The sequence below is a fragment of the Amphiprion ocellaris genome, chromosome 13 (genome assembly GCF_022539595.1).
Source record: "Amphiprion ocellaris isolate individual 3 ecotype Okinawa chromosome 13, ASM2253959v1, whole genome shotgun sequence".
Lineage (NCBI taxonomy): Eukaryota > Metazoa > Chordata > Actinopteri > Pomacentridae > Amphiprion > Amphiprion ocellaris.
Window position 1 is genome coordinate 7,515,018 of NC_072778.1, and position 23,106 is coordinate 7,538,123.

The 23,106-nt window shown below is 40.6% G+C and overlaps 1 protein-coding gene across 17 annotated transcripts in view; it reads left to right on the forward strand.

Annotated features, from left to right (window-relative positions):
* LOC111578167 (LIM and calponin homology domains-containing protein 1) overlaps positions 1-23,106 on the forward strand; it is a 98,113-nt gene that overhangs the window by 71,650 nt on the left and 3,357 nt on the right. For 4 of the 17 annotated variants that reach the window (XM_023284798.3, XM_055016574.1, XM_055016572.1 and 1 more), the window contains 18 exons: positions 4,222-4,611; positions 5,941-5,976; positions 8,106-8,232; positions 8,482-8,639; positions 9,445-9,931; positions 12,046-12,360; positions 12,843-12,948; positions 13,102-13,205; positions 13,309-13,414; positions 14,151-14,225; positions 15,639-15,667; positions 16,433-16,546; positions 18,506-18,598; positions 18,809-18,973; positions 19,969-20,063; positions 20,438-20,599; positions 21,252-21,347; positions 21,988-22,096. In XM_023284798.3, coding sequence (XP_023140566.2) covers positions 4,222-4,611; positions 5,941-5,976; positions 8,106-8,232; positions 8,482-8,639; positions 9,445-9,931; positions 12,046-12,360; positions 12,843-12,948; positions 13,102-13,205; positions 13,309-13,414; positions 14,151-14,225; positions 15,639-15,667; positions 16,433-16,546; positions 18,506-18,598; positions 18,809-18,973; positions 19,969-20,063; positions 20,438-20,599; positions 21,252-21,347; positions 21,988-22,096 — 2,767 coding nt within the window. Of the gene's footprint in view, positions 1-1,538; positions 1,812-4,221; positions 4,612-5,940; positions 5,977-8,105; positions 8,233-8,481; positions 8,640-9,444; positions 9,932-12,045; positions 12,361-12,842; positions 12,949-13,101; positions 13,206-13,308; positions 13,415-14,150; positions 14,226-15,638; positions 15,668-16,432; positions 16,547-18,505; positions 18,599-18,808; positions 18,974-19,968; positions 20,064-20,437; positions 20,600-21,251; positions 21,348-21,987; positions 22,097-23,106 lie in introns of all 17 variants that reach the window. The other 13 variants (XM_055016564.1, XM_055016563.1, XM_055016567.1 and 10 more) reach the window with 13 other exon arrangements.

Here is a 23,106-nt window from a genome sequence, read left to right on the forward strand (position 1 = left end):
AAACAGAGTTTCAGTTTCACTTTAAGTCTGTCAATAACTACAAGAATTTCTGCAGTAATAAATGTAACATTTGCTTTATTCAACTGTTTTAAAGAAACTGAAAATATTAGATGAAATATTCCACCTCTCTTTTCACAGAATATTAAGATGGTGTTGGTTGTTAATAGAACTTTTCGCAAAACATTATTTGCTACGTGCATTTGTTATAAATTGTGACACAGGCAGACATAATTTACATGTAATATCTGTGGGATATTTAGTGACTTGGCCAAATTAATAGTGCAGAGCTGATGAAGGTCCTTGATACTTGTCATGCTAATAGAGTGTAATAGCTCATTGAACAGGTTACCTGTCTATGACTGTTTCAGCCTTGCACTGACCCTTTAAAATCAAAATTTGTTTTAAATCGTATGGCTTGTCACGGACAAACTTTGACCAGACAAAATCCTGCAGAATAATTGTTTTATGTTTAACTTAGCATGACAATTCTAGACAAAAAATATTAAATTATGAGTGGATATAGACCATGGAGTTGATTAACAATAAATCAGATTAATACAGAACTGACAAAGCCGACCGATATGAGGGACAGACTGTAAAACAAATCATGTGTTGGATATTTCTTAGAGTTTTAATGTTTTTGGGTTCATTTAGTGTTGAACAGTTGGGCAAGAGCAGGTGCCACTCATGTCCAATTGCATATGTGGAATGAAACCTTTTGGCTGTTGATTATTTTTCTTTGTCTAGTGTTGCACAGATGGGAGTGGCTGATGGAGGCCAGATGTGCATTTCTATTGGCTCAGACTGACTCTGATTGAAGCACACGTGTGAAATATGCTGCCTAGTCAAAAAAGAGGCAGATTTAAGACTGAATATCTTATTGGCATATATTGGTTTGGCACCACACAAGAACTCTGGGATCGTGAATTTTATCTCAAGTTTCACATTTCTGCTGGCTCAGTGGATTCCTCAATATGCTTTGGTCAGCCGTAGTATCAGAATGCGCGTTGATGGTAGTGTGTGTGTATTTATAGGTGAAGAATAGAATTTGCTAAAATTTGTTTTTTAAGGCTGATATTTTGAGGTTCAGACAAATCATTATTTTCGCTATATTGACAGACAGCTGCAGACGATTGAAAAGCCACATATTCTAATTAGCCTTACCCCGCACTGTTTACATTTCTAATAAGTTCTGCAGGTGGTATCCAGCAGGGAGGTGTTGGAAGTCATTCTGTTTTGTCTGTGTATTACCCACTGTTTGCTCTTAATGTAATTTCCCATAAATTCATCCATCATGTTTTGTGTTACATCAAAACGCATGTAAAAATTGATTTTGCATTTGTTTTTCTTTTTTCCTTTCTCCATCCTTCACATCTCATCATTGTGTGTCTTGTTTTCCTCTCGTGTATGAACCTACCCTCACCACTTATGTGTGTGATTCGCATCCTGTTGCCATCATGGTGTGATCTTCCTCATGTCGCTAATTTTGCTGTCATTGCGTCTTCCTGTGTGTGTTGTGTGAATGGCTGATTTATCAGTCCAAATGAGGTCTCTAGCTTAGACGTCCCACCTGACGAGTCCCCTAGTCCATCCCCTACCCCGCCCCTTGAACCCTACATACAGATTCAGAAGGAGATCCAGAGTATAAAGGACGAGGAGGAAGGGGAACAGACTTCATCCACATCTTGCATTGAGATCCATGCAGTGGGCATAAGGCGGAGCAGTGCGCCTCTGCCCAGTAGCATCTCCCAGCCCCATGCAGAGCCCCCCGGGGAGACTGTAACTCAGCTGACGGTCACCTCTGAGCAAAGGTCTTCACCTTAATTCATGTTTTTCTCAGTATTGAAAATCATCGTCCTAGTTCCCTTTTCATAGAACTGATTCTAATTCATATCTCCTCTAATTTAACCAAATCTAATCGGAAATAGTTTATATTTTGTTTTTGTCCTTCGAAGAGAAATCCCCTGGTTTTATGTATTAAGGTTTGTTTACAGGTTCAAGGGAGTGCTACGATATATGAAGAAAAAATGTACAAAGCATTTTGGGGCCAAAGAGGGAGCTCTGCGATGTCTAATAAACTGAAAAGTCACTTTAAGCACACTCTGGTTAGGGTTCAAGATGACAAATCGGATTGAGAAACAGAATTAAGTTACTTGACCTCTGTAGCGCTGCTTTACATCCCTGCTTCAGGCAAATGGCTCCAAGCTACATTATCTGCTACTAGCACAGCACACACAGATCTTTGTCCAAGCTGTCTGTAGTCCAGAATCACTGTGGGTAATGTAAGCACCGGGTTTAACAATGAAGAGGAACATCAGTTTTGTTCTTGTTTTTTAGCCATTGCGAATCCAACAGAGTTACAGGAATGCAGTGCTAAATCTGTGGAGAACTCTGCTAATGTTGGCTATGAATTGAGTTGAACATTTGTTTTGTTAGAGATATGGTACATCCAAATCAAGCATTGTGTAGCCATGCAGATAATTTCCCTTTTAAGTGCACGTATCGATATATCTTCAACTGACACGACTATAAATTTTATCTGTGCCACTGAAAACACGAAAAAATTGCACTTCATAGTCTCAGCGATCCAAAACCAATGTTCCTGTTAGTCAGGATAATCCACGCGTTTCACTGTGAATGGTGTTGTATCAGGATGGTTTCTTTGGTGGAAAATAGTCATAGTTTTCACAGCTGGTGTTTCAATCTACCTGTTTTGTTCTTTGGCACAGCTCTTTCCAGATCATCATTTCCACTGCCTTTCTTACCCAGAGCAGCATAACAACAAGTTAGCAAGAGATTCTGTTCTCATTTCAACCTGTTCAGGACACATTGTTCTGAACTTGTGGCTTTTCGCTTGTAGAATTGAACAAAGCCTTTTGCCAGCAGGCCAGCCCAGGGCCAGAGATTATACATTGAGTGTCAGGTAACAAGGTGAGGATTACGAGCTGTCAAGGCAGAATGTGACTGTATATTTTACAATTCACACAAGTCCAGTGTGAGCCATGTTTGCGGCATTTCTCTCTTGAAAAATGTCAGTTTAAAGCTCTTATATTATTTCACAATCCAGCCTTATCCGTTGTTATTTCCTAGTCAAGCTGACGTTTCATTCACAGTCTTGTCTGAGACTTATTAAAAGTCACACCCCCAGTTTCCAGTTTTTTCTGGCACAGATGTTACGGCATTGATTGGACTGTCAGCATTTGAAGGGAGTGAAAGAATCCTCTGTAGAAATCAGACTTGTGTATATTTGTGTTCCCAGGAAAAAGGGGGATTTCTAGGATGTTTGTAAAAGGCTTTGATATGGACTTCTCCTCTTGGGAACAGTGTGTACTTTTCCAGAACAAAGGTTAGCATTTGTCGTTTTTAATGTTGACAGGAGTTTATGCTTTAAAACACTTGTAACATGCATTTTGCGTAACTTCAACAAATTGAGGTTTACAGTGCCAAGTTGTGCTGACACATCCTTTTATTAGAGCTTTTTCTGATGTGGCTGCCTCTTTTTATTTGAATCAAAGTAGAGCAGAGCCAGTATCCAAGTTTGAAGTGGTAAATATTAATAATTAATACAACTGGAGATTCAGCTAAATGGCAAAACATCTGCAGTTAATGTATTTTGAATTCATGAAAACCAAATCTAGAACTAAAACGTGCAAAGAAAAACAATTGTGATCGCCTCCTACTTTCCAACAATAACCCTTGACCTTTTCTTCAATATTCCCATCAAAGTCTAGTAGCAAAACTGCAGGCAATTTCAAATACAAACACAAAAATGTACTGTACGTGTCCACACATCGACAAACAAACTCACAGAAAACATGAACATGCGACCCACCCTCAGGATGTAAGGAAATGAGGCCTTCTTCCTTCCCTGACCCTGAGCAGGCTGGGACTGAAGCTTGGCCTTTTCACTGCCGGCAGCTGGCCAGTCTCTCCCTCCCTGCCATGCATTCTGGGAATTTACAGTCCAATAACACGCCTAGAAAATAGCTGTTCATCTCAAGATGACAAACAACAGAGCATTGGTTGAATTTTGCTTTGACTTTGTGCCTCCAATTTGTTTTCACATCCAGTCTGCTCTGAAGGGATTTGTGACCACGTGCTATTTTTCTTAGATTTATGTCTTCAAAAACCTCCATTTAGGCTCCTCCAGAGGAATGCTGTCTAATGATATAGCATGATAACTAGGCAGCCAAACGGTTTAGTTTCATTTGCTTTCTGCAGTACTCCAGCTCGCTCGTGCTCAGAGGAGTTCTTCCACCATTCGACGACTCTAGCGGCAAACGCCACGGCAGGCTCTGTGGCTGCAACAAGCCCCGTCAACACAGCTGGGAAACATGCACCTGTGGGAGGCCAGGAGGATGCAGGAGTGAGGAAAAGAGCCGCCGTTTCTCCGGTAGTTGCAGAAGGGGGTGATAAAGAGGCCTGTCAGAAGCTGACCTCGCCCAAACGTGTCACCACCCCGAGTCCCTCCGACTTCCTTCCTGTGCCCACTGCCATGGCAACCGCTTCAACAGAAACAAGTGATACAGGCCGACGGAGGGGACGCACACTGAGCGAAAGGGATGAGCCGCGTGGACTGACGCCTTGGTTGGACAGCGGTCTTCCAGCAACGTGAGCTCCGTCCAGCAACTACACCACATTTAATGAAAGTCTGCTGCATTGAGCTGCAACTACTAATTTCACCTTTAATGTCAAGGGATCATCTATTCCTATAATCCCCTTGAACATTCTGTATCAGCATGTGACCTTGAACTGAGACTGCAGCGCTTCTATTTGGATGATGAAATATAACTACCTGAAGATTGCATGACCTCCTTTAAATGGATGTGAATTGATATTGCAAACTTAAACTGTTATTACATATAGAATGCATGGAAACTGGAAAAATATGTATTCTTTCTCATTGCTCTTTTTGTTGTTGTTGCTTTTTTCTGTTATTATTCAATTTGGAGAAGAAGAAGCTTTTGAGAATGTGGTCTTTGATTAACTATGCATGATCTCTTCAGATCTCATTGGGAGACCCAGTTAGGGAGAGCCTCTGGAGGACTTGAATTTGAGATGGTTCGAACCAAAATGCATTCTTAAATTCCCAAATCTACTTGTTTGACATGTTTGAATTAGTCCACCAATGATAATTCCATGTATGCCAATGAAATACTGAAGTGCCATTGGTTTTAATATCTGTAGAAGTCATCTTTCTACTAAAAAAGACATGGAAAGTAGATGTTTGACTACAACAAACCATATGGCAAAAAGCCATCTATTTGGAATTGATTTAGGAAATTTTGTCTTAATTCAGTCTCCTTTTTTCTCTTGTGGGAAGCAAACCACAGGCCACACTTTCTCTCACACCCCTCCAACATCACAGATGCAGCTCTTTAAACAGAAAAGACCTTTGTGGTTAAAGCCAAACCTACAAGTGGTGGTCACAGACAGAAAGAGTTACATCTTTGATGTTGTTCTTGTGCTGTCTAATTAAAGATGCATGTGCTTTTTTCATAGTTTAGTGTCAGCTGCATTGTAAGATCATATACCATATGCATCTTCTTGTATACTCGCAGTGTTTTGGTTTGCAGTGCTGCAGTAAACTTTGACATCAGTTGTGATCTGGCTGTATTTTGGATAAGACTGCCCCCTTGTGCTTGGTTTTAGGATCGTCATTTAAGCCAAGAGCTGACAAATCCATCTGCGTATACACACCAAACCACCAGGCACACGTTTAAAAGATTATTCATTGACCTAAACTGTACACATTCCCCCATTTCCTTTGTCATAAACTTTGTCCATTGTGAACTGTGATCATAACGTGATATGTTTCTAACAATCAAATATTCTATCACTGTGTTTTGATGTTCGCATGAGTAGAAGCATAGTTCTTTGTTCAGGGTGTTGTGTTCATTTGTGATTGTGCTTTCTCTCCATGCTCTCGACCTTCTGTAGATTCAGCCACACAGATAGTGTGTTAGATGATCCACAGTAAGTTGTTGTTTTACCACTTAGAGGCTCAGCTGCCTGGCCCAGCCCTGCCCTGCACTGCAAAACAAAACTGGCTTAAGTCATTTAATTGCTTATTCATTACTGAATGAATCCAGTGAATTAGATTTCCTTAATGCAAGGTGGACAATCTGCCAAAGGCTGAAATAATTTTAAAAAATTTTTGTTTGATTTTTGAAGCCACTGAATTCAGGCTTCCATAGCAAGTTTTTTGGTGTTTTTGGTTTCTTTTGAAGACCCCATGAGGCAGCATTTTGAGTCACTTTTATCTTTTGTTGACCATCTTATGATGTTAGAAAAAAATGTCCACATGCCAGCGTGAAAAGGTCATCGTCACTTCACATGTAGGACTGGAATTGTCTCCTAAACCAAATTAATTAGCATTCAAATTTTATTTTTTTAGACATAGCAGCCTCATTCTCAAATATTTTTCAAATGAAATTATGAGATGTCAGAGAGCAGTTACGAATTCACGCTGAAGAGTGGAGTGGAACCTATATGTTCTCTGTAATAACAGTAGTTTAGATTGCTGTTTTCATGGAGGTATAAATTGGAAGAAGTACAGCCACTCAGGGCTGATTTATCACTTCATTTGTTATAAGATGGTCTTATGTGAGCTCTTTATGAAAGTTTTTTTTGCATGGAAAACATAAATGCCTCCCTATCGAGCAGATTTTCCAACTTGCATTACATAAATTCAACTTAAAAGTTAAATGACTCATCAAAATGGACTCTTTGGCAGTGTGCTTTGACAATGTCAAACAATGTCCCTGGCTTTTACACATGAATTATTATGAAAATATGGTTTCGGTAAATCTTGTGGATGTGCTTTTCTGCTTTGGCCTGGCAGCAATCCATTTCTGTCAGATTTATCAAAAGTGCGTGGCTTTGGAAAGAATTTACTAAACTCATCAGTGCTTCTGCCAACTGCATGTATCATGTAAAACAACCATTTCAACCCTGCCGAGACATTCCTTTACCTCACAATGCTAATGAAAGAAAACCTTCACGGTGATCTTACCACTAATAATGGATGTGAAAGGGGCAGCTTTTGATGAAAGTGAATAGAACCTCAAATGGATGTTTGTTTAAAATTGGGATAAGCAAAGCGAATGGTTATTGAAGCATGCACTTGAACATACACAGTTCACAGTTGTCTTGTACCTTCACCTGTCCCTCTGGCTGATCAATGAGCTCCAAAAAATTTTAGACTGAGAGTGACTACTGTCCACTCCTTTTGTACTTTTAAGCCAAACAATACCTTTGTATGTTTGCGGAGCATCACTTCGCTCAATCTCAACAACAGAAACATTATTAAACTCATTGCACTAACTGGGACAGTTCTTGATGCAAGGATAAAATGACTTTAGCCTTTCTTGTTTGTGATGAACACCCAGTACAGCGGCATGCCCCTGACACTAAAGCTGCACAAAACTTGATTAATTGAATATTAACTGAGCAATGTAAACACTCAATGACTGTCTGAAGATCACACTGGCCAACACATATCTTATACTTTAACCAGAATGTCACTAAACACTTCACAACCACCCGTGTCTCACCTGAACCTGATATTTTCAAAGTTGCATTAAATTCTGTTGTATGTATTCATCTCCTGCTGAAACAAATGTTGAAATTTGATGGGAAAATAACATTGAGATCTGTTTAGTTTTGCTGGGGTGAAAAGGTGCATTAAAAAAAAAATGTTATATTCATTTTAAAAGCTTTTAAAGATGCTTTTATTATATTAACTATCATGAGCCATTGCTTATTCGCTGGCTGTTTACGTGTTACGTCATGAATGTTGCATTTTCGTAGACTGTTTGATTGAAGTAATGTTTCCAACCACTGCTGAGTCTCTGAAAAGGTTAGAGAAATTGTTGCACTGTGGTCCAGTGACAGCAGGAAACAGATTAAAGATGCAAACATTACAGTAAATGCACTGAGGGAAACTTACAGAATTACTAACAACGTAAAAAACATCAGCCTAACTTAAACTGACTAATTCCCACTTGAAATTCAACTTTGTCCTACTCTGTAAATGAAATGACAATCCACGTTCTTCATAATTCATGTTCTTCGTCTGTCTCTCTCCTCGTCTTCCTCCCCAGGAGTGTGAGTATGATCGACATGCGTGGTGAGGAAGAGGGCGTCTTGCAGCCTCACAGTCAAGTGCGTCATGAACTGATGCACAACCAGTACAACAAAATGAAGGAAGAGGAGGATCACTGGCAGGATGTGAGTTTCTCTAAATTCCTTTCTTTCTTTCTTTGTTTATTGGATTGAGATAACTTTTTATGTCCTCTTAGAATATCATCACATCTCTACAGTTTCTATGTCAGACGGTTATCAGTTCTATCTTCTTCTATCAGCTGTAGTTTAAAGCATGCAGGCTTTCATCAAACTCCTTGAAAAATAATATTTAGCCTGGCCCCAGTTAGGAAGCTGAAATCGAGCCTTACACCAGTCTGATTGTCTGCGTGTCAGGACCTGGCTCGATGGAAAAGTCGGAGGAGGAGTATTTCCCAGGACCTGATCAAAAAAGAGGAGGAGAGAAAGATGATGGAGCGAGTATTGTCAGGAGACGGCTGCATCTCTCAGAGGAGAAGAAGCATCAAGACCTACAGAGAGATTGTGGAGGACAAGTAGGTGACATCCACAGTGACACAACAAGGGTGATCACAGTGTCACTGAAAAGCAAAAGCTGCATGTACAGTACAATGTTAGAATGTGAAAAACTGGGTCATTCTCAAAGAAGAGAATTTAATGTTCCTTGTAATTCCTGTCAGCGGGCAGAAAGGTGACAGCAGCTCCTCCTGGAGTTCACTTAAAGTAGGTCTCACTCAAGGAAAAAGCCAAAGAGGAACAGCAGATCTGTGTGAGTGATAGTGATGCAGAAGAAATTAATCCTTTGGAGTCAACTACTAATAGAGAGTTGTAAAGTAATTTACAGGCACCCTCCAGTAAAAATCTTTTTTTTTTTTGTCTTAACATGTTCATATCAGGATTTTTATATCCTAGAACTCACTTGATAAGTTAAATCAGTCATCAAAGCCATGACTGAGCAACTGTGTACTCAGTCAGACTTTTGTAACAACAGAAACAACCCTATGGAATCAGTCCTGTCAATTGTAAGATGGGGCTTTTAATAGTAGTAGTGTGAGCAGAGTCGTAGGTGAGCTGGTGTGCTCAAGCTGCTGTGAGTGGACAGAGACGGCACTACGTAGATCCACCCAATCTAGAGGAAGCAATGGTACAGAGTTGCAGCTAAGTCTTTTTAAGGCAGAAAATTATTATTTTTATGTAAAAACAATTTTAAATATGTAACTTTGATACACAGACAAATTTTTAGGAATTGAATCAGCAACTGGAGTAGGCCTTTAACATTTTTTTTTTAATCTAAATCATTCTGTGTCTTACTGGTATGTCTTCAACTGATTTGCTTTCTAGGGAGCGGCGTGAGGAGGAGCTGCGGCAGGCCTACAGGAAAGCCAGGACCCCAGAGGAGGCATCTGCCATTCTCCAAGGTTATGCTCAGCGTTTCTCCATCAGTGAAGCAGTCCTAGAACGTCTGCAGCTGCCAAAGCTCTTGGACCGCAGCATATCTGCTGACCCTTCCTTCCCCTGCTCGCCCTTCCCCATCTCCCTCTCGCTTTCGGCCTCCCCGACGACGCCGGATCCCTTTGACGCGGATCCTAACGGGCCCCTGAGGTATCTGCGCCAGCAGTCGGCCCCGGCTCCAAAGTTCACGTCTACACTGGAGGCACGAATCGAGGAGTTTCCCAGAGACTCATCCTCGCACCAGCGGCCTCAGATTCGCTCTCGCTCTTCTGAACCGCCAACAACCCGAACCTTGTCGCCTAAACCGGTGCCTTTGCTGACGCCCAAGCCTTACTTCCAGTCCCGACCTGCAGAAGCTGAAACTTGGAACAACAAGGTGAGTCTGACTCAGCAGAAAGAGGCCAGGTGTGCTACTAACAGGATTAAGGAATAAGTTCCTAACTATAAAGTTAAATATTTGATAGCACGTGTTGAATTATGGTATCGTTCAGATGTCATGTGGGTCCTCCACTTTTCCCATGTGTTGTCTGAGCCATAGGCAAATATTTAGTTACTCTTATCTAAGTTCTTTTCACAGTGATGCTAAAGTTCTCTTCACACTTACATAAAACCAGCTGAGATTTGATTAGTTTCACAATGATTGAGGTTTGACCACTTTACATGTGGTTACTTCTCAGCGTTTGTTGGCCTTCTGGTGGGCAAATTCCCCTCCAACTCTCTTGGCATTTACATTAGAATGCCACAGAACTGCCATGGTGATGGGATGGCTGGTTTGTAGGAAAACATAAGACTTCCCCTCGCTGAAGAAGCATGTAATGTTTCAATTTGGCTCAAAGTACCCTCAACAGGATCCATTTCCTTTTCTTCTGGAAAAATTGCCAAATGGGAATATTCAAAATGACATTTTATGTTTTGGTGTGGCGAGGAGGGAGGGGCGGGTTATTAGCAGACCAAATGGAGCAGAGCGCTTTTCTGGAATTTCTTGTCAGGAGTCTGAGCGGAGCCTGGGTTTGAATGGAGCCCTCTGTTCCCTATTGACTTAAGAAGTTGACAAGTAGGACCCTCTCAATGTGAAGTGGGCTCCCAGCGGACAAAGACGGCCCACACAGGCTGCTAGGAGAGGGCCGAGAAGGTGGAGGCAGAGGGGGGCAGACTGAGAGCCTGCATTCACCCAACTCCACCAGCGTGTCTTAAGTTACCGCTCACTAGGAGCTCCTCACACATATATTAGTGCTTCTTTGTCAGAGAGGCCAGCATGGTGTTGCGAGCTAGACAAACAGCTAATAACCAAAAATGAGGGCACTGGGTTTTTAGGGATATTTTATTTTAAATTTTCATTTTGCATTTTCATTTATCGGTAATGATTTTATTAATTTTTGAAAATATGTTGAGAAAGAACAGCCTGACTGGAGCTGAAATTCAGGCAATTTTAAAATATTATATACAAACAACCAGATTTTTTAACCGTCTTTGCCATGTGTGTCAAAGTATGGATGAAAAATAAACTGAATTTAACAAATTATCTGCTTAACTTTCAGTACATATAGAGAATTAACTTGAAAATAGCTAAAACATTCCTCAAAAGAAAAGTCAATCAGTCAAGAATGTTAAAAATGTTAATAATCTCTTAATCAGGACAAACATGCAGTATCAGAAGTGCAATTGCAGGAATTTTTGCACATTGATGCATTAAAAATGTCTACAGTAATTTTGTATGACCCAAATTGATTGACCAACCTGAATCGGGTTCTGAGGTTACTTCACATTAAAAGAGTTTTTCCTCCCAAGTTTCGCCAAATGGTTTCTCATGGGGGGACTGTTGGGTTCCTCCAAACCGTTCTCATTTCTAGGGAGTCAAATATGAGATAATAATATGAGAGAGAAGTACAAGATGTCCTTTTGTGTCAGTGTCATCTGTGTCAATATTTGGAGCCAGTAAATTCATAGTCTCAGTTTCATTTTATCTTGCAACTTAAGTCTTGTTTTCACTTCAAACTGCTTGGTCAAGGTTAGGGAGAGATCAATTTTCTAACAAAATACATCCTTTCACAACATTAGGCACATGTTACAAGGCAAGTTTCTGGTTACCTAATCCAATCCAAGCAGCGAATAAGGAGCTGTGACAATACCAACTGAAAAAACATTTTGCTATGGAGTCATGACATCCTTTTCTGACATTCACAGATTATCGTAGGTCTGTTGGATTAGCTCTGTATTGAAAAGTGACACTGAAGGGTACCCAGTGCATTCAAATGTGACACCAAAGAGTCCTGATAAAGCATCAGTATTCGATGAGTTAGGAGTAAGATGGGGTTCATTTCTGTCTATAGTACTTGCAATACTTGTTAAAATGCATTGACATGAAAAACAATTAAATTGAATTGTGTAGATTTTTGCCACAGGGCAAGAGTTATTTTAGATTCCTTTTAAAGCATCTTCTTAAACCGCAAACAGCAACCCAAACAGTAACCCCGTTCTCTTTTGGTCTAGGCGGATGGTTTGCTCCGAGTAAACGGCGACATTAGAAATGACAACGTTCCCAGCACGCCCGAGAGCCCGAGAGGAAGGGAATCTCCTCCCCATTTCCAGGCATCCCCTTCCAAAACCAGAAACAGTGCTGTAGTGACTCCCTCATCAGCGGCCTCACTCAGTCACAGTGAAAACACCTCCACTGCAGGAGGAGCTCCAGTGTCACCAAAGGCTAAGGAGACACAAGCTGGCACAGAGGCAGCTTCTGAAGATGTCCAAGAGGAGAAAGTCACTGAGCATTCGACACCACCCAGCCGGCCCACCTCGCTCCCCACGGTCAGAATTGACTGTCTTTTATAGTTATTTACAATTAAAAATAAAAATAAAACCTTAAGTCTAATTGATTTTCTTTTAAAATGTTACAAAAACAAGTCCAAAGGGTGAAGGTTTCTAAGTGCATTTGTTTTGTGAGTGCTTTAAATTTCACAACACTGCAGCAGAAATCCCTAAATTATTTCATTTAGAAGTCTTTTGTCTGTTTTTGGACATTTGTGCAAAGTCCATTTCCTCCACTTACTTTCCCTTCCTCATCTTACAACAGTGTGTAACTCATTTACATACCATCTACAGTATTCAGCGCTAGTGCTGTAATCTACTCTTTGTCTTTAGTAGCATCATAACATCTTGTAGGGCTTTCGGCCAGTTATTATAGAATTGAAGTGTAGTATATTAAATATGCAACTCTTGTCAAAATATGGCTTTTGATCTGCAAAATTAAGTTGATTATTTGTTTAAAAAACGATGTATGACCATTACAGGAGCTCCAGAAGCCAGAGGAAAACTTTGGGAAGACAGGAGTCCAGGCAGCAGCTGTTCCAGAGAAAGAAAAGTCAGATGCTGCAGCTCATCAAACACCACCTGCAGGTCTGAGCGGCATGCTCCTTTACTGACACCTTGTGGTTGCTGTTACTGTACTCACATGTTATTGCAATGCATGCACTGTAATTTCCATTTCAAGTCAAATGTGTCAAAATGTATGATCTCCAGATATTAAAATGTTGTTGTGTTTGCTGTCAGAAGACAAACAAGAACAAGAAAAGCCTGAAGCATCCCGGGAAAACCCCTCCAGCCTTGTTCAGCCAGAGGTCAACACACAGCAAGATCCAACAGTAACTTCCCAGGTGAGACTGTTGAGAAAAAACACTAAAAACTTTTGTCACCTAGCATGTCCAGAGTCAAACCATCAGCTGTCTTTTCAATGGATGATCTAAAATCTACCTGCAGGCAAGAATTCCCTCTTCCCAAGAGCAGTCACAGAAAACAGAGACGGCACCGAGCTCATCTGAACCAGGATCATTTGAATATCACCCTCCGAAGGAAACAACAGCAGGTGAGTATCTTCGAACATCCACACAGCAAGCTCGCAGCTTCTTTTCCATACATCTCCTTGTTTTCTGAGTTTGGTTAGTGTATACCTCTGTTTTCCTTTTGCTTTTCAACATGGCACTTTTTCTCTTTTGCTGTTGCAATTTTGAAAAAGTGCTCGAAAATTTGGGTCGATTATGAGCCTATATTGGCAGCTGGCATGAAGCCTCACTTCACTTTTCATATCTCCTGATGTGATAATGATTTCTAAATGACACTTACAATAAGGTCCCCTTTTGAGATTTCACAAAAGAGATGGACACACAAGCTAATAAAGTCAGAGAGCCAACAAAAAACATGTTGTAAAGCAAGCAAAGTATTACCTTGTCAAATAGTGTACCAAAACATTATTTTGTTAGCTTTTATTTTCTTTTTTTGGCTTTATTCTAACTTTTTTGCCCTAAGATTAAATCTGAACTTCTTGTCAGGTAGAAAGCACATCATCTTTTTTTAGTAAATCTGGATTATAATCTTTTTAAAGACTAGAAATCAATAATCCAGTTACCGTTCCTCTGACCCACAGTATCACAAGAGCAACATTTTGAAACCGTTCGTCACTTGGATTTTTCTAATTCTCTCGGTGTCCATCCCAGCTCCTGGTTTTGACATCTGTCTATCCCCCATCGTTTCCCTCCCTCCTTCCCTTCCACCCCAAATTCCCTCTTTTCCTTCCAACCACATATGTTTTTATTTCGATATAGAGTTTGAAATCAGTGTCAGGTCTCCGCTGGCAACCAGCAACCCTAAGTTACGTTGGGAGTTCTTCGCTCCGTCAGGTAAACACCTCCATTCATGGAGATCATGTTCCGCCCTCGAGTGCTGATGTACAGGGGTCTCCCTGCCGTTCTGCAGACGCCTCGACTATCTCCAGTCCCATTCCTTGTTTATTCCTTCATTTCCAAAGTCTTGTGAATGATCAGTGATATTTTTCTTACAGTTCTAAATGTGTTTTGATGTTTTCCATTTGTGCTACAACTATGTGCAGTGAAACAAGTGCAGAGTTGTTCCAGGTTTGACTCATCAGTGTGCTTCATTTTCATTTTGTCTTCATGTTGGTTAGGATGCTCTGCTACAAGGCCTTTTAAAAAAAATAATAGTTTAATGTTTCCTTTGACGTTTTATTACAATGATCAGGCTATTTATTTAAATAGATGACATAAATGAGTTATGCTTCTCTTTTTGCCTCAGTGTGCTTCACATTACTGGCATCCAAATGTTGGATCAAAAAGTTCCAAGACTGTGCTTACGACAATCAAAAATGTAATCAGAAAGTAGTCTTTTTGAGCAGAGATGCACTACCACTGGTTATGTAAACATGTGAAGCACTATCTGTGATAGACACTGAATCTCCTCAACTATGTCAAACAGTGACCTTTAAGCTTGAATTTTACTTTGGGGAAGAGGAGGAAGTTATTTGCAAAAAAAATGAGCACTCAGGATGTTACAGTAGATCTCTGCTTTTATTTAAGGGGCCAAAAAATTGGTGCCCAACTACATGAATGTTGAAGAATATGAGCATGCCGCTGGAGCTCTTGACTTGATGCATCTTGGCTGTTTTTTTAGAAACAGCAGCTCTTCCACTGTGAAAACTATAGTTTTTTCTCTTTGTGGTAGTCGCAGACCCACCTCTCATCAGTAACGATGATCCTCAGCATAAAGACTGGATCATTCCAGCTGTTGACTGTGGCAGAATGTGATGCTTTCTTCTCTGCTGTAATTTGCAATCCAGGAGAAATTGCAAAAGTGCATCTACCAGTGGTCACAGAAACATATGTAGCACACGTCTTGCTGTTTTTAAGCGCAGTCCCAGATCTTTTTGACAACTCTTTGTACAGCATCTGGCTCCATTAGATGAAATTTAACAGTGGGATCACTTCTAATCTTTTCCTAGCAAGTGACAAATTTCCAATCCAGAGCCAAATCCATCCAAACATGAACACAACCTTTAACAACAATTAACTTGATGATTAAGTCCAAATGTGGTCTGTTGCTTTTGGTGGACTTCACTTTTCTTCTACTCAGCTTTGTCTTTGTTTTCTTTCATACACATTTTCACTTCTCAGGTTGTTTAAACCAGCACATGGTGTGTTGTCATTTTCCTGAATATTTATCCCATAACAGTGTTTGATCACCTTTTTCCAGAATGTTGTTTTAATGTGTCGTTTCACTAATGTTTCCTTGCTCTACAGAAGACGCTGAGAAGGATCTTCGTGGAAACGTGAGTAAAATCATTTAACTAAAAAGCTGTTTTATTGCTTCTCATCTGGCTTGTGATCTCCTGTAGTGCAGTGCATATCAGTGGTTTAGTGTTATGGCAAAAAAAAAAAACCGAACAGGTAAGATTAAAAAAAATAATAATCTGGGAGATTAACAATCGCCGAATCGCACTGAAACTGACAAAAAACTTAAAACACGATAAACAGTACGCATAAGTCCTTCCGCTTCAGTGTTAGCGTCCAATTTTTACATCCTGTATAGTTTAAATGAAAAATATACCTAGTGCTTTATAGATATAAATGTGTGTCATAGTGTCATTAGGTGTTTTTTAAATATTCAGCATTCATTTCTAGCAGTTTCAGCTCCAAATGTGAACTTGCTGCGTCATTCTGTAGGACACTCAGCCAGTGCTCATAGGACACACAGAGCTGTTGATGTAGCATGCCAGATGAGGATGCTGTAGTCGATGGCCGATACTGCTTATTTTCATTTTTAGCTCATCTCTCTCTTTCTCTGTCTTCTCTCTCCTTAGTAGGAGTCCTTTGGCTAGCATTGGAGTAGTGCTGTTGTGGTAGACCAACTATTTCTGTCTCCTCCCTTTTCCTTTTTTTTCGTGGTGGATGTGTGTGCACATTGGTGTTGATCTGTGTGTGAATGGGATCTGGGTGGGTGCGAATGTGTGCATGAATATTTGTGTGTATTTGTGCATGTTGATGTGTGTGTGTGTGTGTGTGTGTGTGTGTGTGTGTGTGTTGGGGTCTATCAGGTGTCAGTGCCGGTGTTGCCCCAGGCCAAGCGGGGTGACCGCTGGTCTTGGGACCCGGATGAGGAGCGAAAGCGTCAGGAAAGGTGGCAGCAAGAGCAGGAGCGCATGCTGCAGGTACACAGTATATCACGAAGGGTAAAGCATGGCGCATGAGTCTGCAAGGTTAGGGGTTCGCTTTCTTGTGAAGGTCAGTGAGCAGAAGGAAGCAGCAGCAGTGTGACTTTCAGCAGCTGCATGTACAAAACAAGCTCTAGGGAAAGAAATAATGGCTTGAGAAAGATAATGTCAAATGAAGCTGGCTAATTTTGAGGCCTCACTCTCCTATTAAAAACTGGATACGATCTTTTTATGTTTGTTATTGAGACACATAGCTGCACTGCAGGTTCAGCTATGAAGTTTGGGAATCGGCACATAAAGCTTTATGAGCCTCTTTGGACAATTAATTTAGTGATTCAGGAGCGGGTGCATCTTTCAGGAGGTTTTTATCAGATAGATTTAACAAAACTCATTAAATTTTTATGTGCTGAGAGCAGAAAAAAAATTAATAATTGTGTAATTTACTTGCCTAATAATTGTGTGCTTTTATATTCCTCTGGGAAAGACAAAACTCGTTTTTCTATAAACATTCAATTTTGAGGTTTGATAATATTTTGGATTGGCTGAGAGCATCCTAGGAATACAATCTGCCTAATAATTGTGGACACATTGGGCTGAGTTATCTTGAAAAGTCTACATCTTTTCAACATTTACATTATAACTGTTTTGAAAAATAACAGTTCTGTACCTCTATTTCAATACAAAGCGGTTCCTAACTAAATGTGGACATACTGAATACTGTTAAACTATCTGCAGTCTAAATGTCTTTTAAGCTGCGTCTCACCAAAACCGCGAAATTGGACAATTTGCTGCTTACCAAACTGCTAAAATGCTTCCAAACCACCCAGTTGCACTGTAAGCTTCTGCTGTACAGTCAGAAGGATTACCTGCATTTCATTGCTACTTCCAAAGCTTGCCTCCATATTTGTTTTATATTGAGCACATCCTCCTCTAAAGGCACACCCCAACTACCTCTATGCACACTTTAACCACTAGATGGTGATTTTGTGCAGTGGAAGAACCTCTGTTTTGGTTTTATTCCCTCACTGTCTCCATCTCATGCACATACAGAGGCCAGGGCTTTGTCCAAGGTTGCTGCTGTTGCTGCTGCCCTAATCACCCTCTCTCTCCTCAACCAGTAGCAGGTGCATCTCCAGTCCACATATTTCTCAACATTTAAAAGATTCACTGGTGTCACCGGCTCACTGTACTCGTCTGTAGTGGTTTCTGGATAAATACAACTTGAAACAGCGAGAACGGATTTCTTTTCTGCCCGGTTGTTGCAGGGACTGTTTGAGATGAGATGCCCTTAAATGGATGAATGTCTGGTGCATCAGTGTGCTCATTACCTGCCTCCCTGGTTGTTTCTGTTTATGTCTCTGCTTCCTTCTAAATATTTAATTCTTAAATGTGTCCTCCTTTTGGGGTTCCTACACGTCTGACAAAATAGATATCAGAGAAATGATATCTTTATGTGTTGTGTGTAAAAAAAGCAAAAATTATGAAAAATATAAGGCAGCTTTTGAATTTAACAATGTGTAGGAACCCAGTGCTCAATGGCTTCTGCATGTTCTGCTTTTGCCTTTTGTCTGCACTGCCTGCTTTTGCTCTCTTTTATTTGCTTTTTAATCCTAAAGATCATATCTGTGTTTAGCCCTAACGGACAGAAAGCTTTGCCTCTATTTCATCTCCAATTCAAGGCTCATATTTAAAGTACGTACTGAGGAAGTCCCACATGGAAGTCTTAAATAGTCTACCAATTATCTCAGCTCTGTCCCTCCTTGAAATAAATTAAGCAGGGTGCGCTTGGAGAGAATTTCATCGTCGACTGATTCAGGAGTAAAAAAATTTTTGGAGAATGTCTGAAAAACGACTTTTGATGCCAGATGTGTCAAAATATCCACCTGCAGGCAGTTCAGTCTTCCTCTTTGTTGAGCCTCTGTGCTGTATGTCATGTGTCTGTTGCCATGGTAACAGGAGAAGTACCAGCATGAGCAGGAGAAGCTGAAGGAGGAGTGGGAGAAAGCACAGAAGGAGGTGGCAGAGGAGGAGAGGAAGTACCACGAGGAGGTGTGTGTCTGTGCTTGAGGGTACATGTTGCATCTGTGATGTGTTTTGGTATAAATTACCTTTGATATGCTTGAAATTCTGCATAATTTTGGACTCTAAGTTCTTTTGCATTTATGCATTTTAGAGCCAAAAATAGTGTTTTGTTTTGTTTTTTTTTTACTGCTAATCGTAGCCCATGCTTACTTTTCTAATTCACTGCCGTTACAACAGGAGCGTAGGATACTGGAGGAAACTGTGGCGCCTCTGACACCCCGCTCCTCAGCCCTGCCCTCCCCCAGCCGAGGGGAGTTTTCCTCCACCTCTGAACCTCAGGACACCATCGTCCGTTCGCTGGCGGACTGGGAACGCAAACAGGAACTGCTGGAGAGGCAGTCGGTGAATAGCTCATTGATTCTGGATTGTTTGATGAATGCTTTCATACTCGATAAGTTCAGGAGAGGTGTATAAACAGACAATAACAATGGTGGCTTTCTATATTTTCTTTATGGTCTATAAATTCTACTAACAAGCTTGATATAGCTTCATCCTCACTCCACTCTGAGCTTTATCAGTACACTGGGTGACATGTTTTTATTAAAATAAACAGGCACACTATAGTTTATTTAAAAGTAGCTCACACAAACCAATACAAGAGTATTTTCTAGGAGACCGAGATCATTGTACATGCTCAGACACGTGGTTCTGTTTACACTGCTATGCTAGCATGTTAGGCTACTCTTTATAACCTGATATTTGGCTAATTTGCATTTTTGAGTCCATTCTATACAACAAATATAAATATTTGAGCTCTTAAAGAAACTGTTAGATGTGATTGATACATGGAACCACATTTTTATGAGTCAAAGTATTCAGAAAAGTACATACAAGACTCTAGGCAGCAGTGGATACTAACATTACGGCATCAACTATTTGCGAGAATCTAAGCCTCCTGAAGGGAATTAAGGAGTGATATGCAAGGCATGGATGAATCTAATCTATACAACACCACTGTGACTTCTTAGGACACCAGAGTGTTGGAGACTTTCTTCAGATTGGACAAAATATACTGACAACATAATGCAGAACCTCAGAGTCGAAAGTGAATAATCGTTGCCGACACTACATACCGAGCGCTTTTTTAATATTAATTTCTTTGGAAATCAGTCACCCAGTGTAATCGTCTCAAGTAGATATTCAGCAACAATGGAGAACAATAAGCTAAACAAGGCTTTGGATAGAGACAGTACTTGAGAGTAGGGTCAGTGTGTCAGTGGTTTTTGTCTGTTCAGTCATAAAAATACAGAACAATTATCAGTGTTGTTCCTGAAAATCACATCAGTGGACGTATGAGCTGTTGAACTAACTGTTCACTGTTTCTGATTGGTTGACAGAAGCCGAGCACAGAGAGTGTAGAGTGGAAACGAAGAGAAAACGACAGGACCAGTGACATCAGCACCGCTGACGACAGCATGAAAACGGGAAGAAGGTTGGTGAACAGTGTCTCGAAGCGGTAAATGTTACATCTTAGCAGACGTTCTGAATACACAACAAAGTGATTCAAAAATCTGGCTCAACACTTCTCTATTTAACCCCGAGTATAAGAACCTTACTCAAACAAAGTGGCATGAAAAAACCTACGAATTTGTGTGATCGGTAAGTTTAATTAGACCTGTGCTTCAGCTCGATGTTTAAAATCTATGCAATAAAATCTAAATCTTGCTAATTTCTGTGTTTGTTTCTTTTTATATAAAATACTTTGTTATAGCATTTCGTTTTGCCTCTTGGTCTTAGTTGTGTAATGAAGTGTATTTTTGACAGCAGACAATAACGTCAGCTCGTTTCTCTTTCTGCGATCGTCAGCTCGGTGAGTCAGAGCAGCAGTCAGGTAGAGGTGCTCACTCACAGCCTTCAGAATGGCCAAAAAGTTCCTCCAGTGCTGACCAAATCCTCAACTCCAGTCAAGAAACAACAGGAGCCCCCAGCAGACAGTAGCAGACCCAGCCGGCCTGCAGGAGATCGAAGGTGTGTGAATGTAGATCAAGAGGAAGGATGTCCTCAGTCCAGGTTCTGCAAAATGATATTGTCAATATTAGTAATCTGTAATTTATACTTGAGTTCCGCCAATATATGAAGGTGGATTTGAAACATCTTGTCATAGTACAACAGAAAAAAGTGTCCTTTAATGCAAGTCAAACATTATTGTGAATTTTTATGTGTGTTATAGAACTGTTTAAAGGAATGTGCTAATTCCATGTCCCCAAACATTGTTTTATTTTTACATGCTCATTTTTTTTTCTAAGCCTCAAAATGTCCCTTAGTTTTTTTACATATCATCCTGGTTTAAATACACGTTAGGTGTCCAGACTAGGAACCAACAGTGCTCTGATTACAGTGGATTTTTGTACAACAGTGAAGCTGTTTGACCAGCAGGTGGCATCTTGTACCTGCATTTTCTTCCATAGTCCTCCTCCACATAAAGTAACATCATTACAAGCCGAGACAAAAACATTCTAAACAATATCATAAGAATCAAACATGATAGTAACACATAAAACTACATTTTAGAGGATAAAGTAAGCTCGAATCTGCCTAAACATCGCTGAGTCATCGCTGGCCAATAGTGTCACTGTATCTGTGCGTCATCATCATGTTTCATGTTGCTGTCCATTTCCAGGAGCGGCCCCATTGATAATAACATGGGCCGCGGCTCATCAAAGCCCCCAGCAGCATGTCCATCACCGTCAGACACACTGCCTCCAGCACCCAACAGGTATTGCATCACAAGCAGCCCACATGGAGGGAGGGGAGGGTGCCGTTGGTTTCTGCGTTGTTATTTTCTGCTTCGCTGCCCACATTTCCCCACCCATCTCATAACATGTGCCTCTGCAGCGAGGACACTCCAACCTGCTCGGAATTTCACTGTAATAAAAGGAAGGCGGAGGTTTATTTATTAACTTTGTTTCTTCATTGTACAGGGAGCACATACGCAGACATCGCTGCAAATGTGCCTTCCAAGACCACGAGTTATTAAAATACAATTAAGGTCATGAATGAAAAATAGCACAAAAAAAGCAGACCAGAAAATATAAAGAATGATAGCAGTGATGGTATGTGAACTGTGCAGGGAGAGACTGTGATGAGCATCAATTAAAACACAGATCTAGATTTATTGAAGATAAAACATAGGATGTGATATCTAATATTTAAGTCAGAATCTTGATATTTTGTGAGCAATGCAGAATTTTAAACATCCAGTCTTTATTATTTTTCTAGCTTGACAAAACACTGACGTACAATCTGGTGATTAACCCTGTTTTTCTAGTTCTCTTGTTGCCTAAGTGCCATAACAGAAAGACACACGTATTGGACATCATTTACAGTCTGTCTCTGTGTGTTTCCCTCTCCTGTAGGTCTGTCAGTGGGAAGAAACTGTGCTCCAGCTGTGGTCAACCGTTAGGAAAAGGGGCCGCCATGATTATAGAGACCCTCAGCCTGTACTTCCACATCCACTGCTTTAAGGTTGGTGAGAAAGAGAGCGCTCGTCCTCCAAAAGTGCTTTTCCTCATCAAAGACAGAGACTCATTCTTAGCTTTATTTCATTTTCTGCATCTTCTACAATATCCATCAGGAGCATGAATGCTGAACAGCTAGTGTCGTGAAAGGAAGTGATATTTGTCATTTTACTTACTGTCTACAAATCCCACAAAAAGACAACAGTCAGCGTTGTCTCTGTATTCAGTATGTGTTGTGGAGCTCGATTATTATGCAAAAAATATTCAAATCAGATCAGTGGGCCACACCATTGTTTATTTTGAGTGCTTATACTGTCCTGCTGCTGGAAATAGCCACTAGCCAACCAAATGTTTATTAATTCGCAGCTGGAAATAGTCCCCAATAAATGCATTTTTTTTGAGTAATGTCTCCTGAAAACTACAGTACCCAGTTGTTTAGGGAAATTATTCAGGCTTTATAAATGTCTGTGCATATAGAGGTGTAGATTTTAGGGGGATATTTGGAACACATGCAGGTGTTTTCCTTCTATCCCTCCACTGCACCTATAAATAAGATGTAATAAGCAGAGATCAGGTGTATAATTACTCATAACCACAGAAATACAGATGCATGTAGAGTATGCATAAATTGTTGCATAAAAAATAAAGTATGTGAGGCTCCTGGAGTGGGACCCTCACACCCTTTAATGTGTCCCTTACAATGTTCAAATAACACCTACACTGGCAGGCCTCCCTGCATGCGGAGTCAAACCTCTGCAGATGATCCAGGACGCAGCAGCACGTCTGGTTTTCAACCAGCCAAAAACAGCTCATGTCACCCTGCTGTTCAGATCCCTTCACTGGCTTCCAGTTGCTGCCCGCATAAAATTCACAACTCTGATACTTGCATTCAAAACTACAATGAAAATAGCTCCCTCCTGCCTGAACTCTCTCATTCAGGTCTACACTCGCCAGCAAAAGGCGCCTGATCCAACCACCACAACAGATCCATAGCTAGACTCTTCTCCTCTGTGGTTC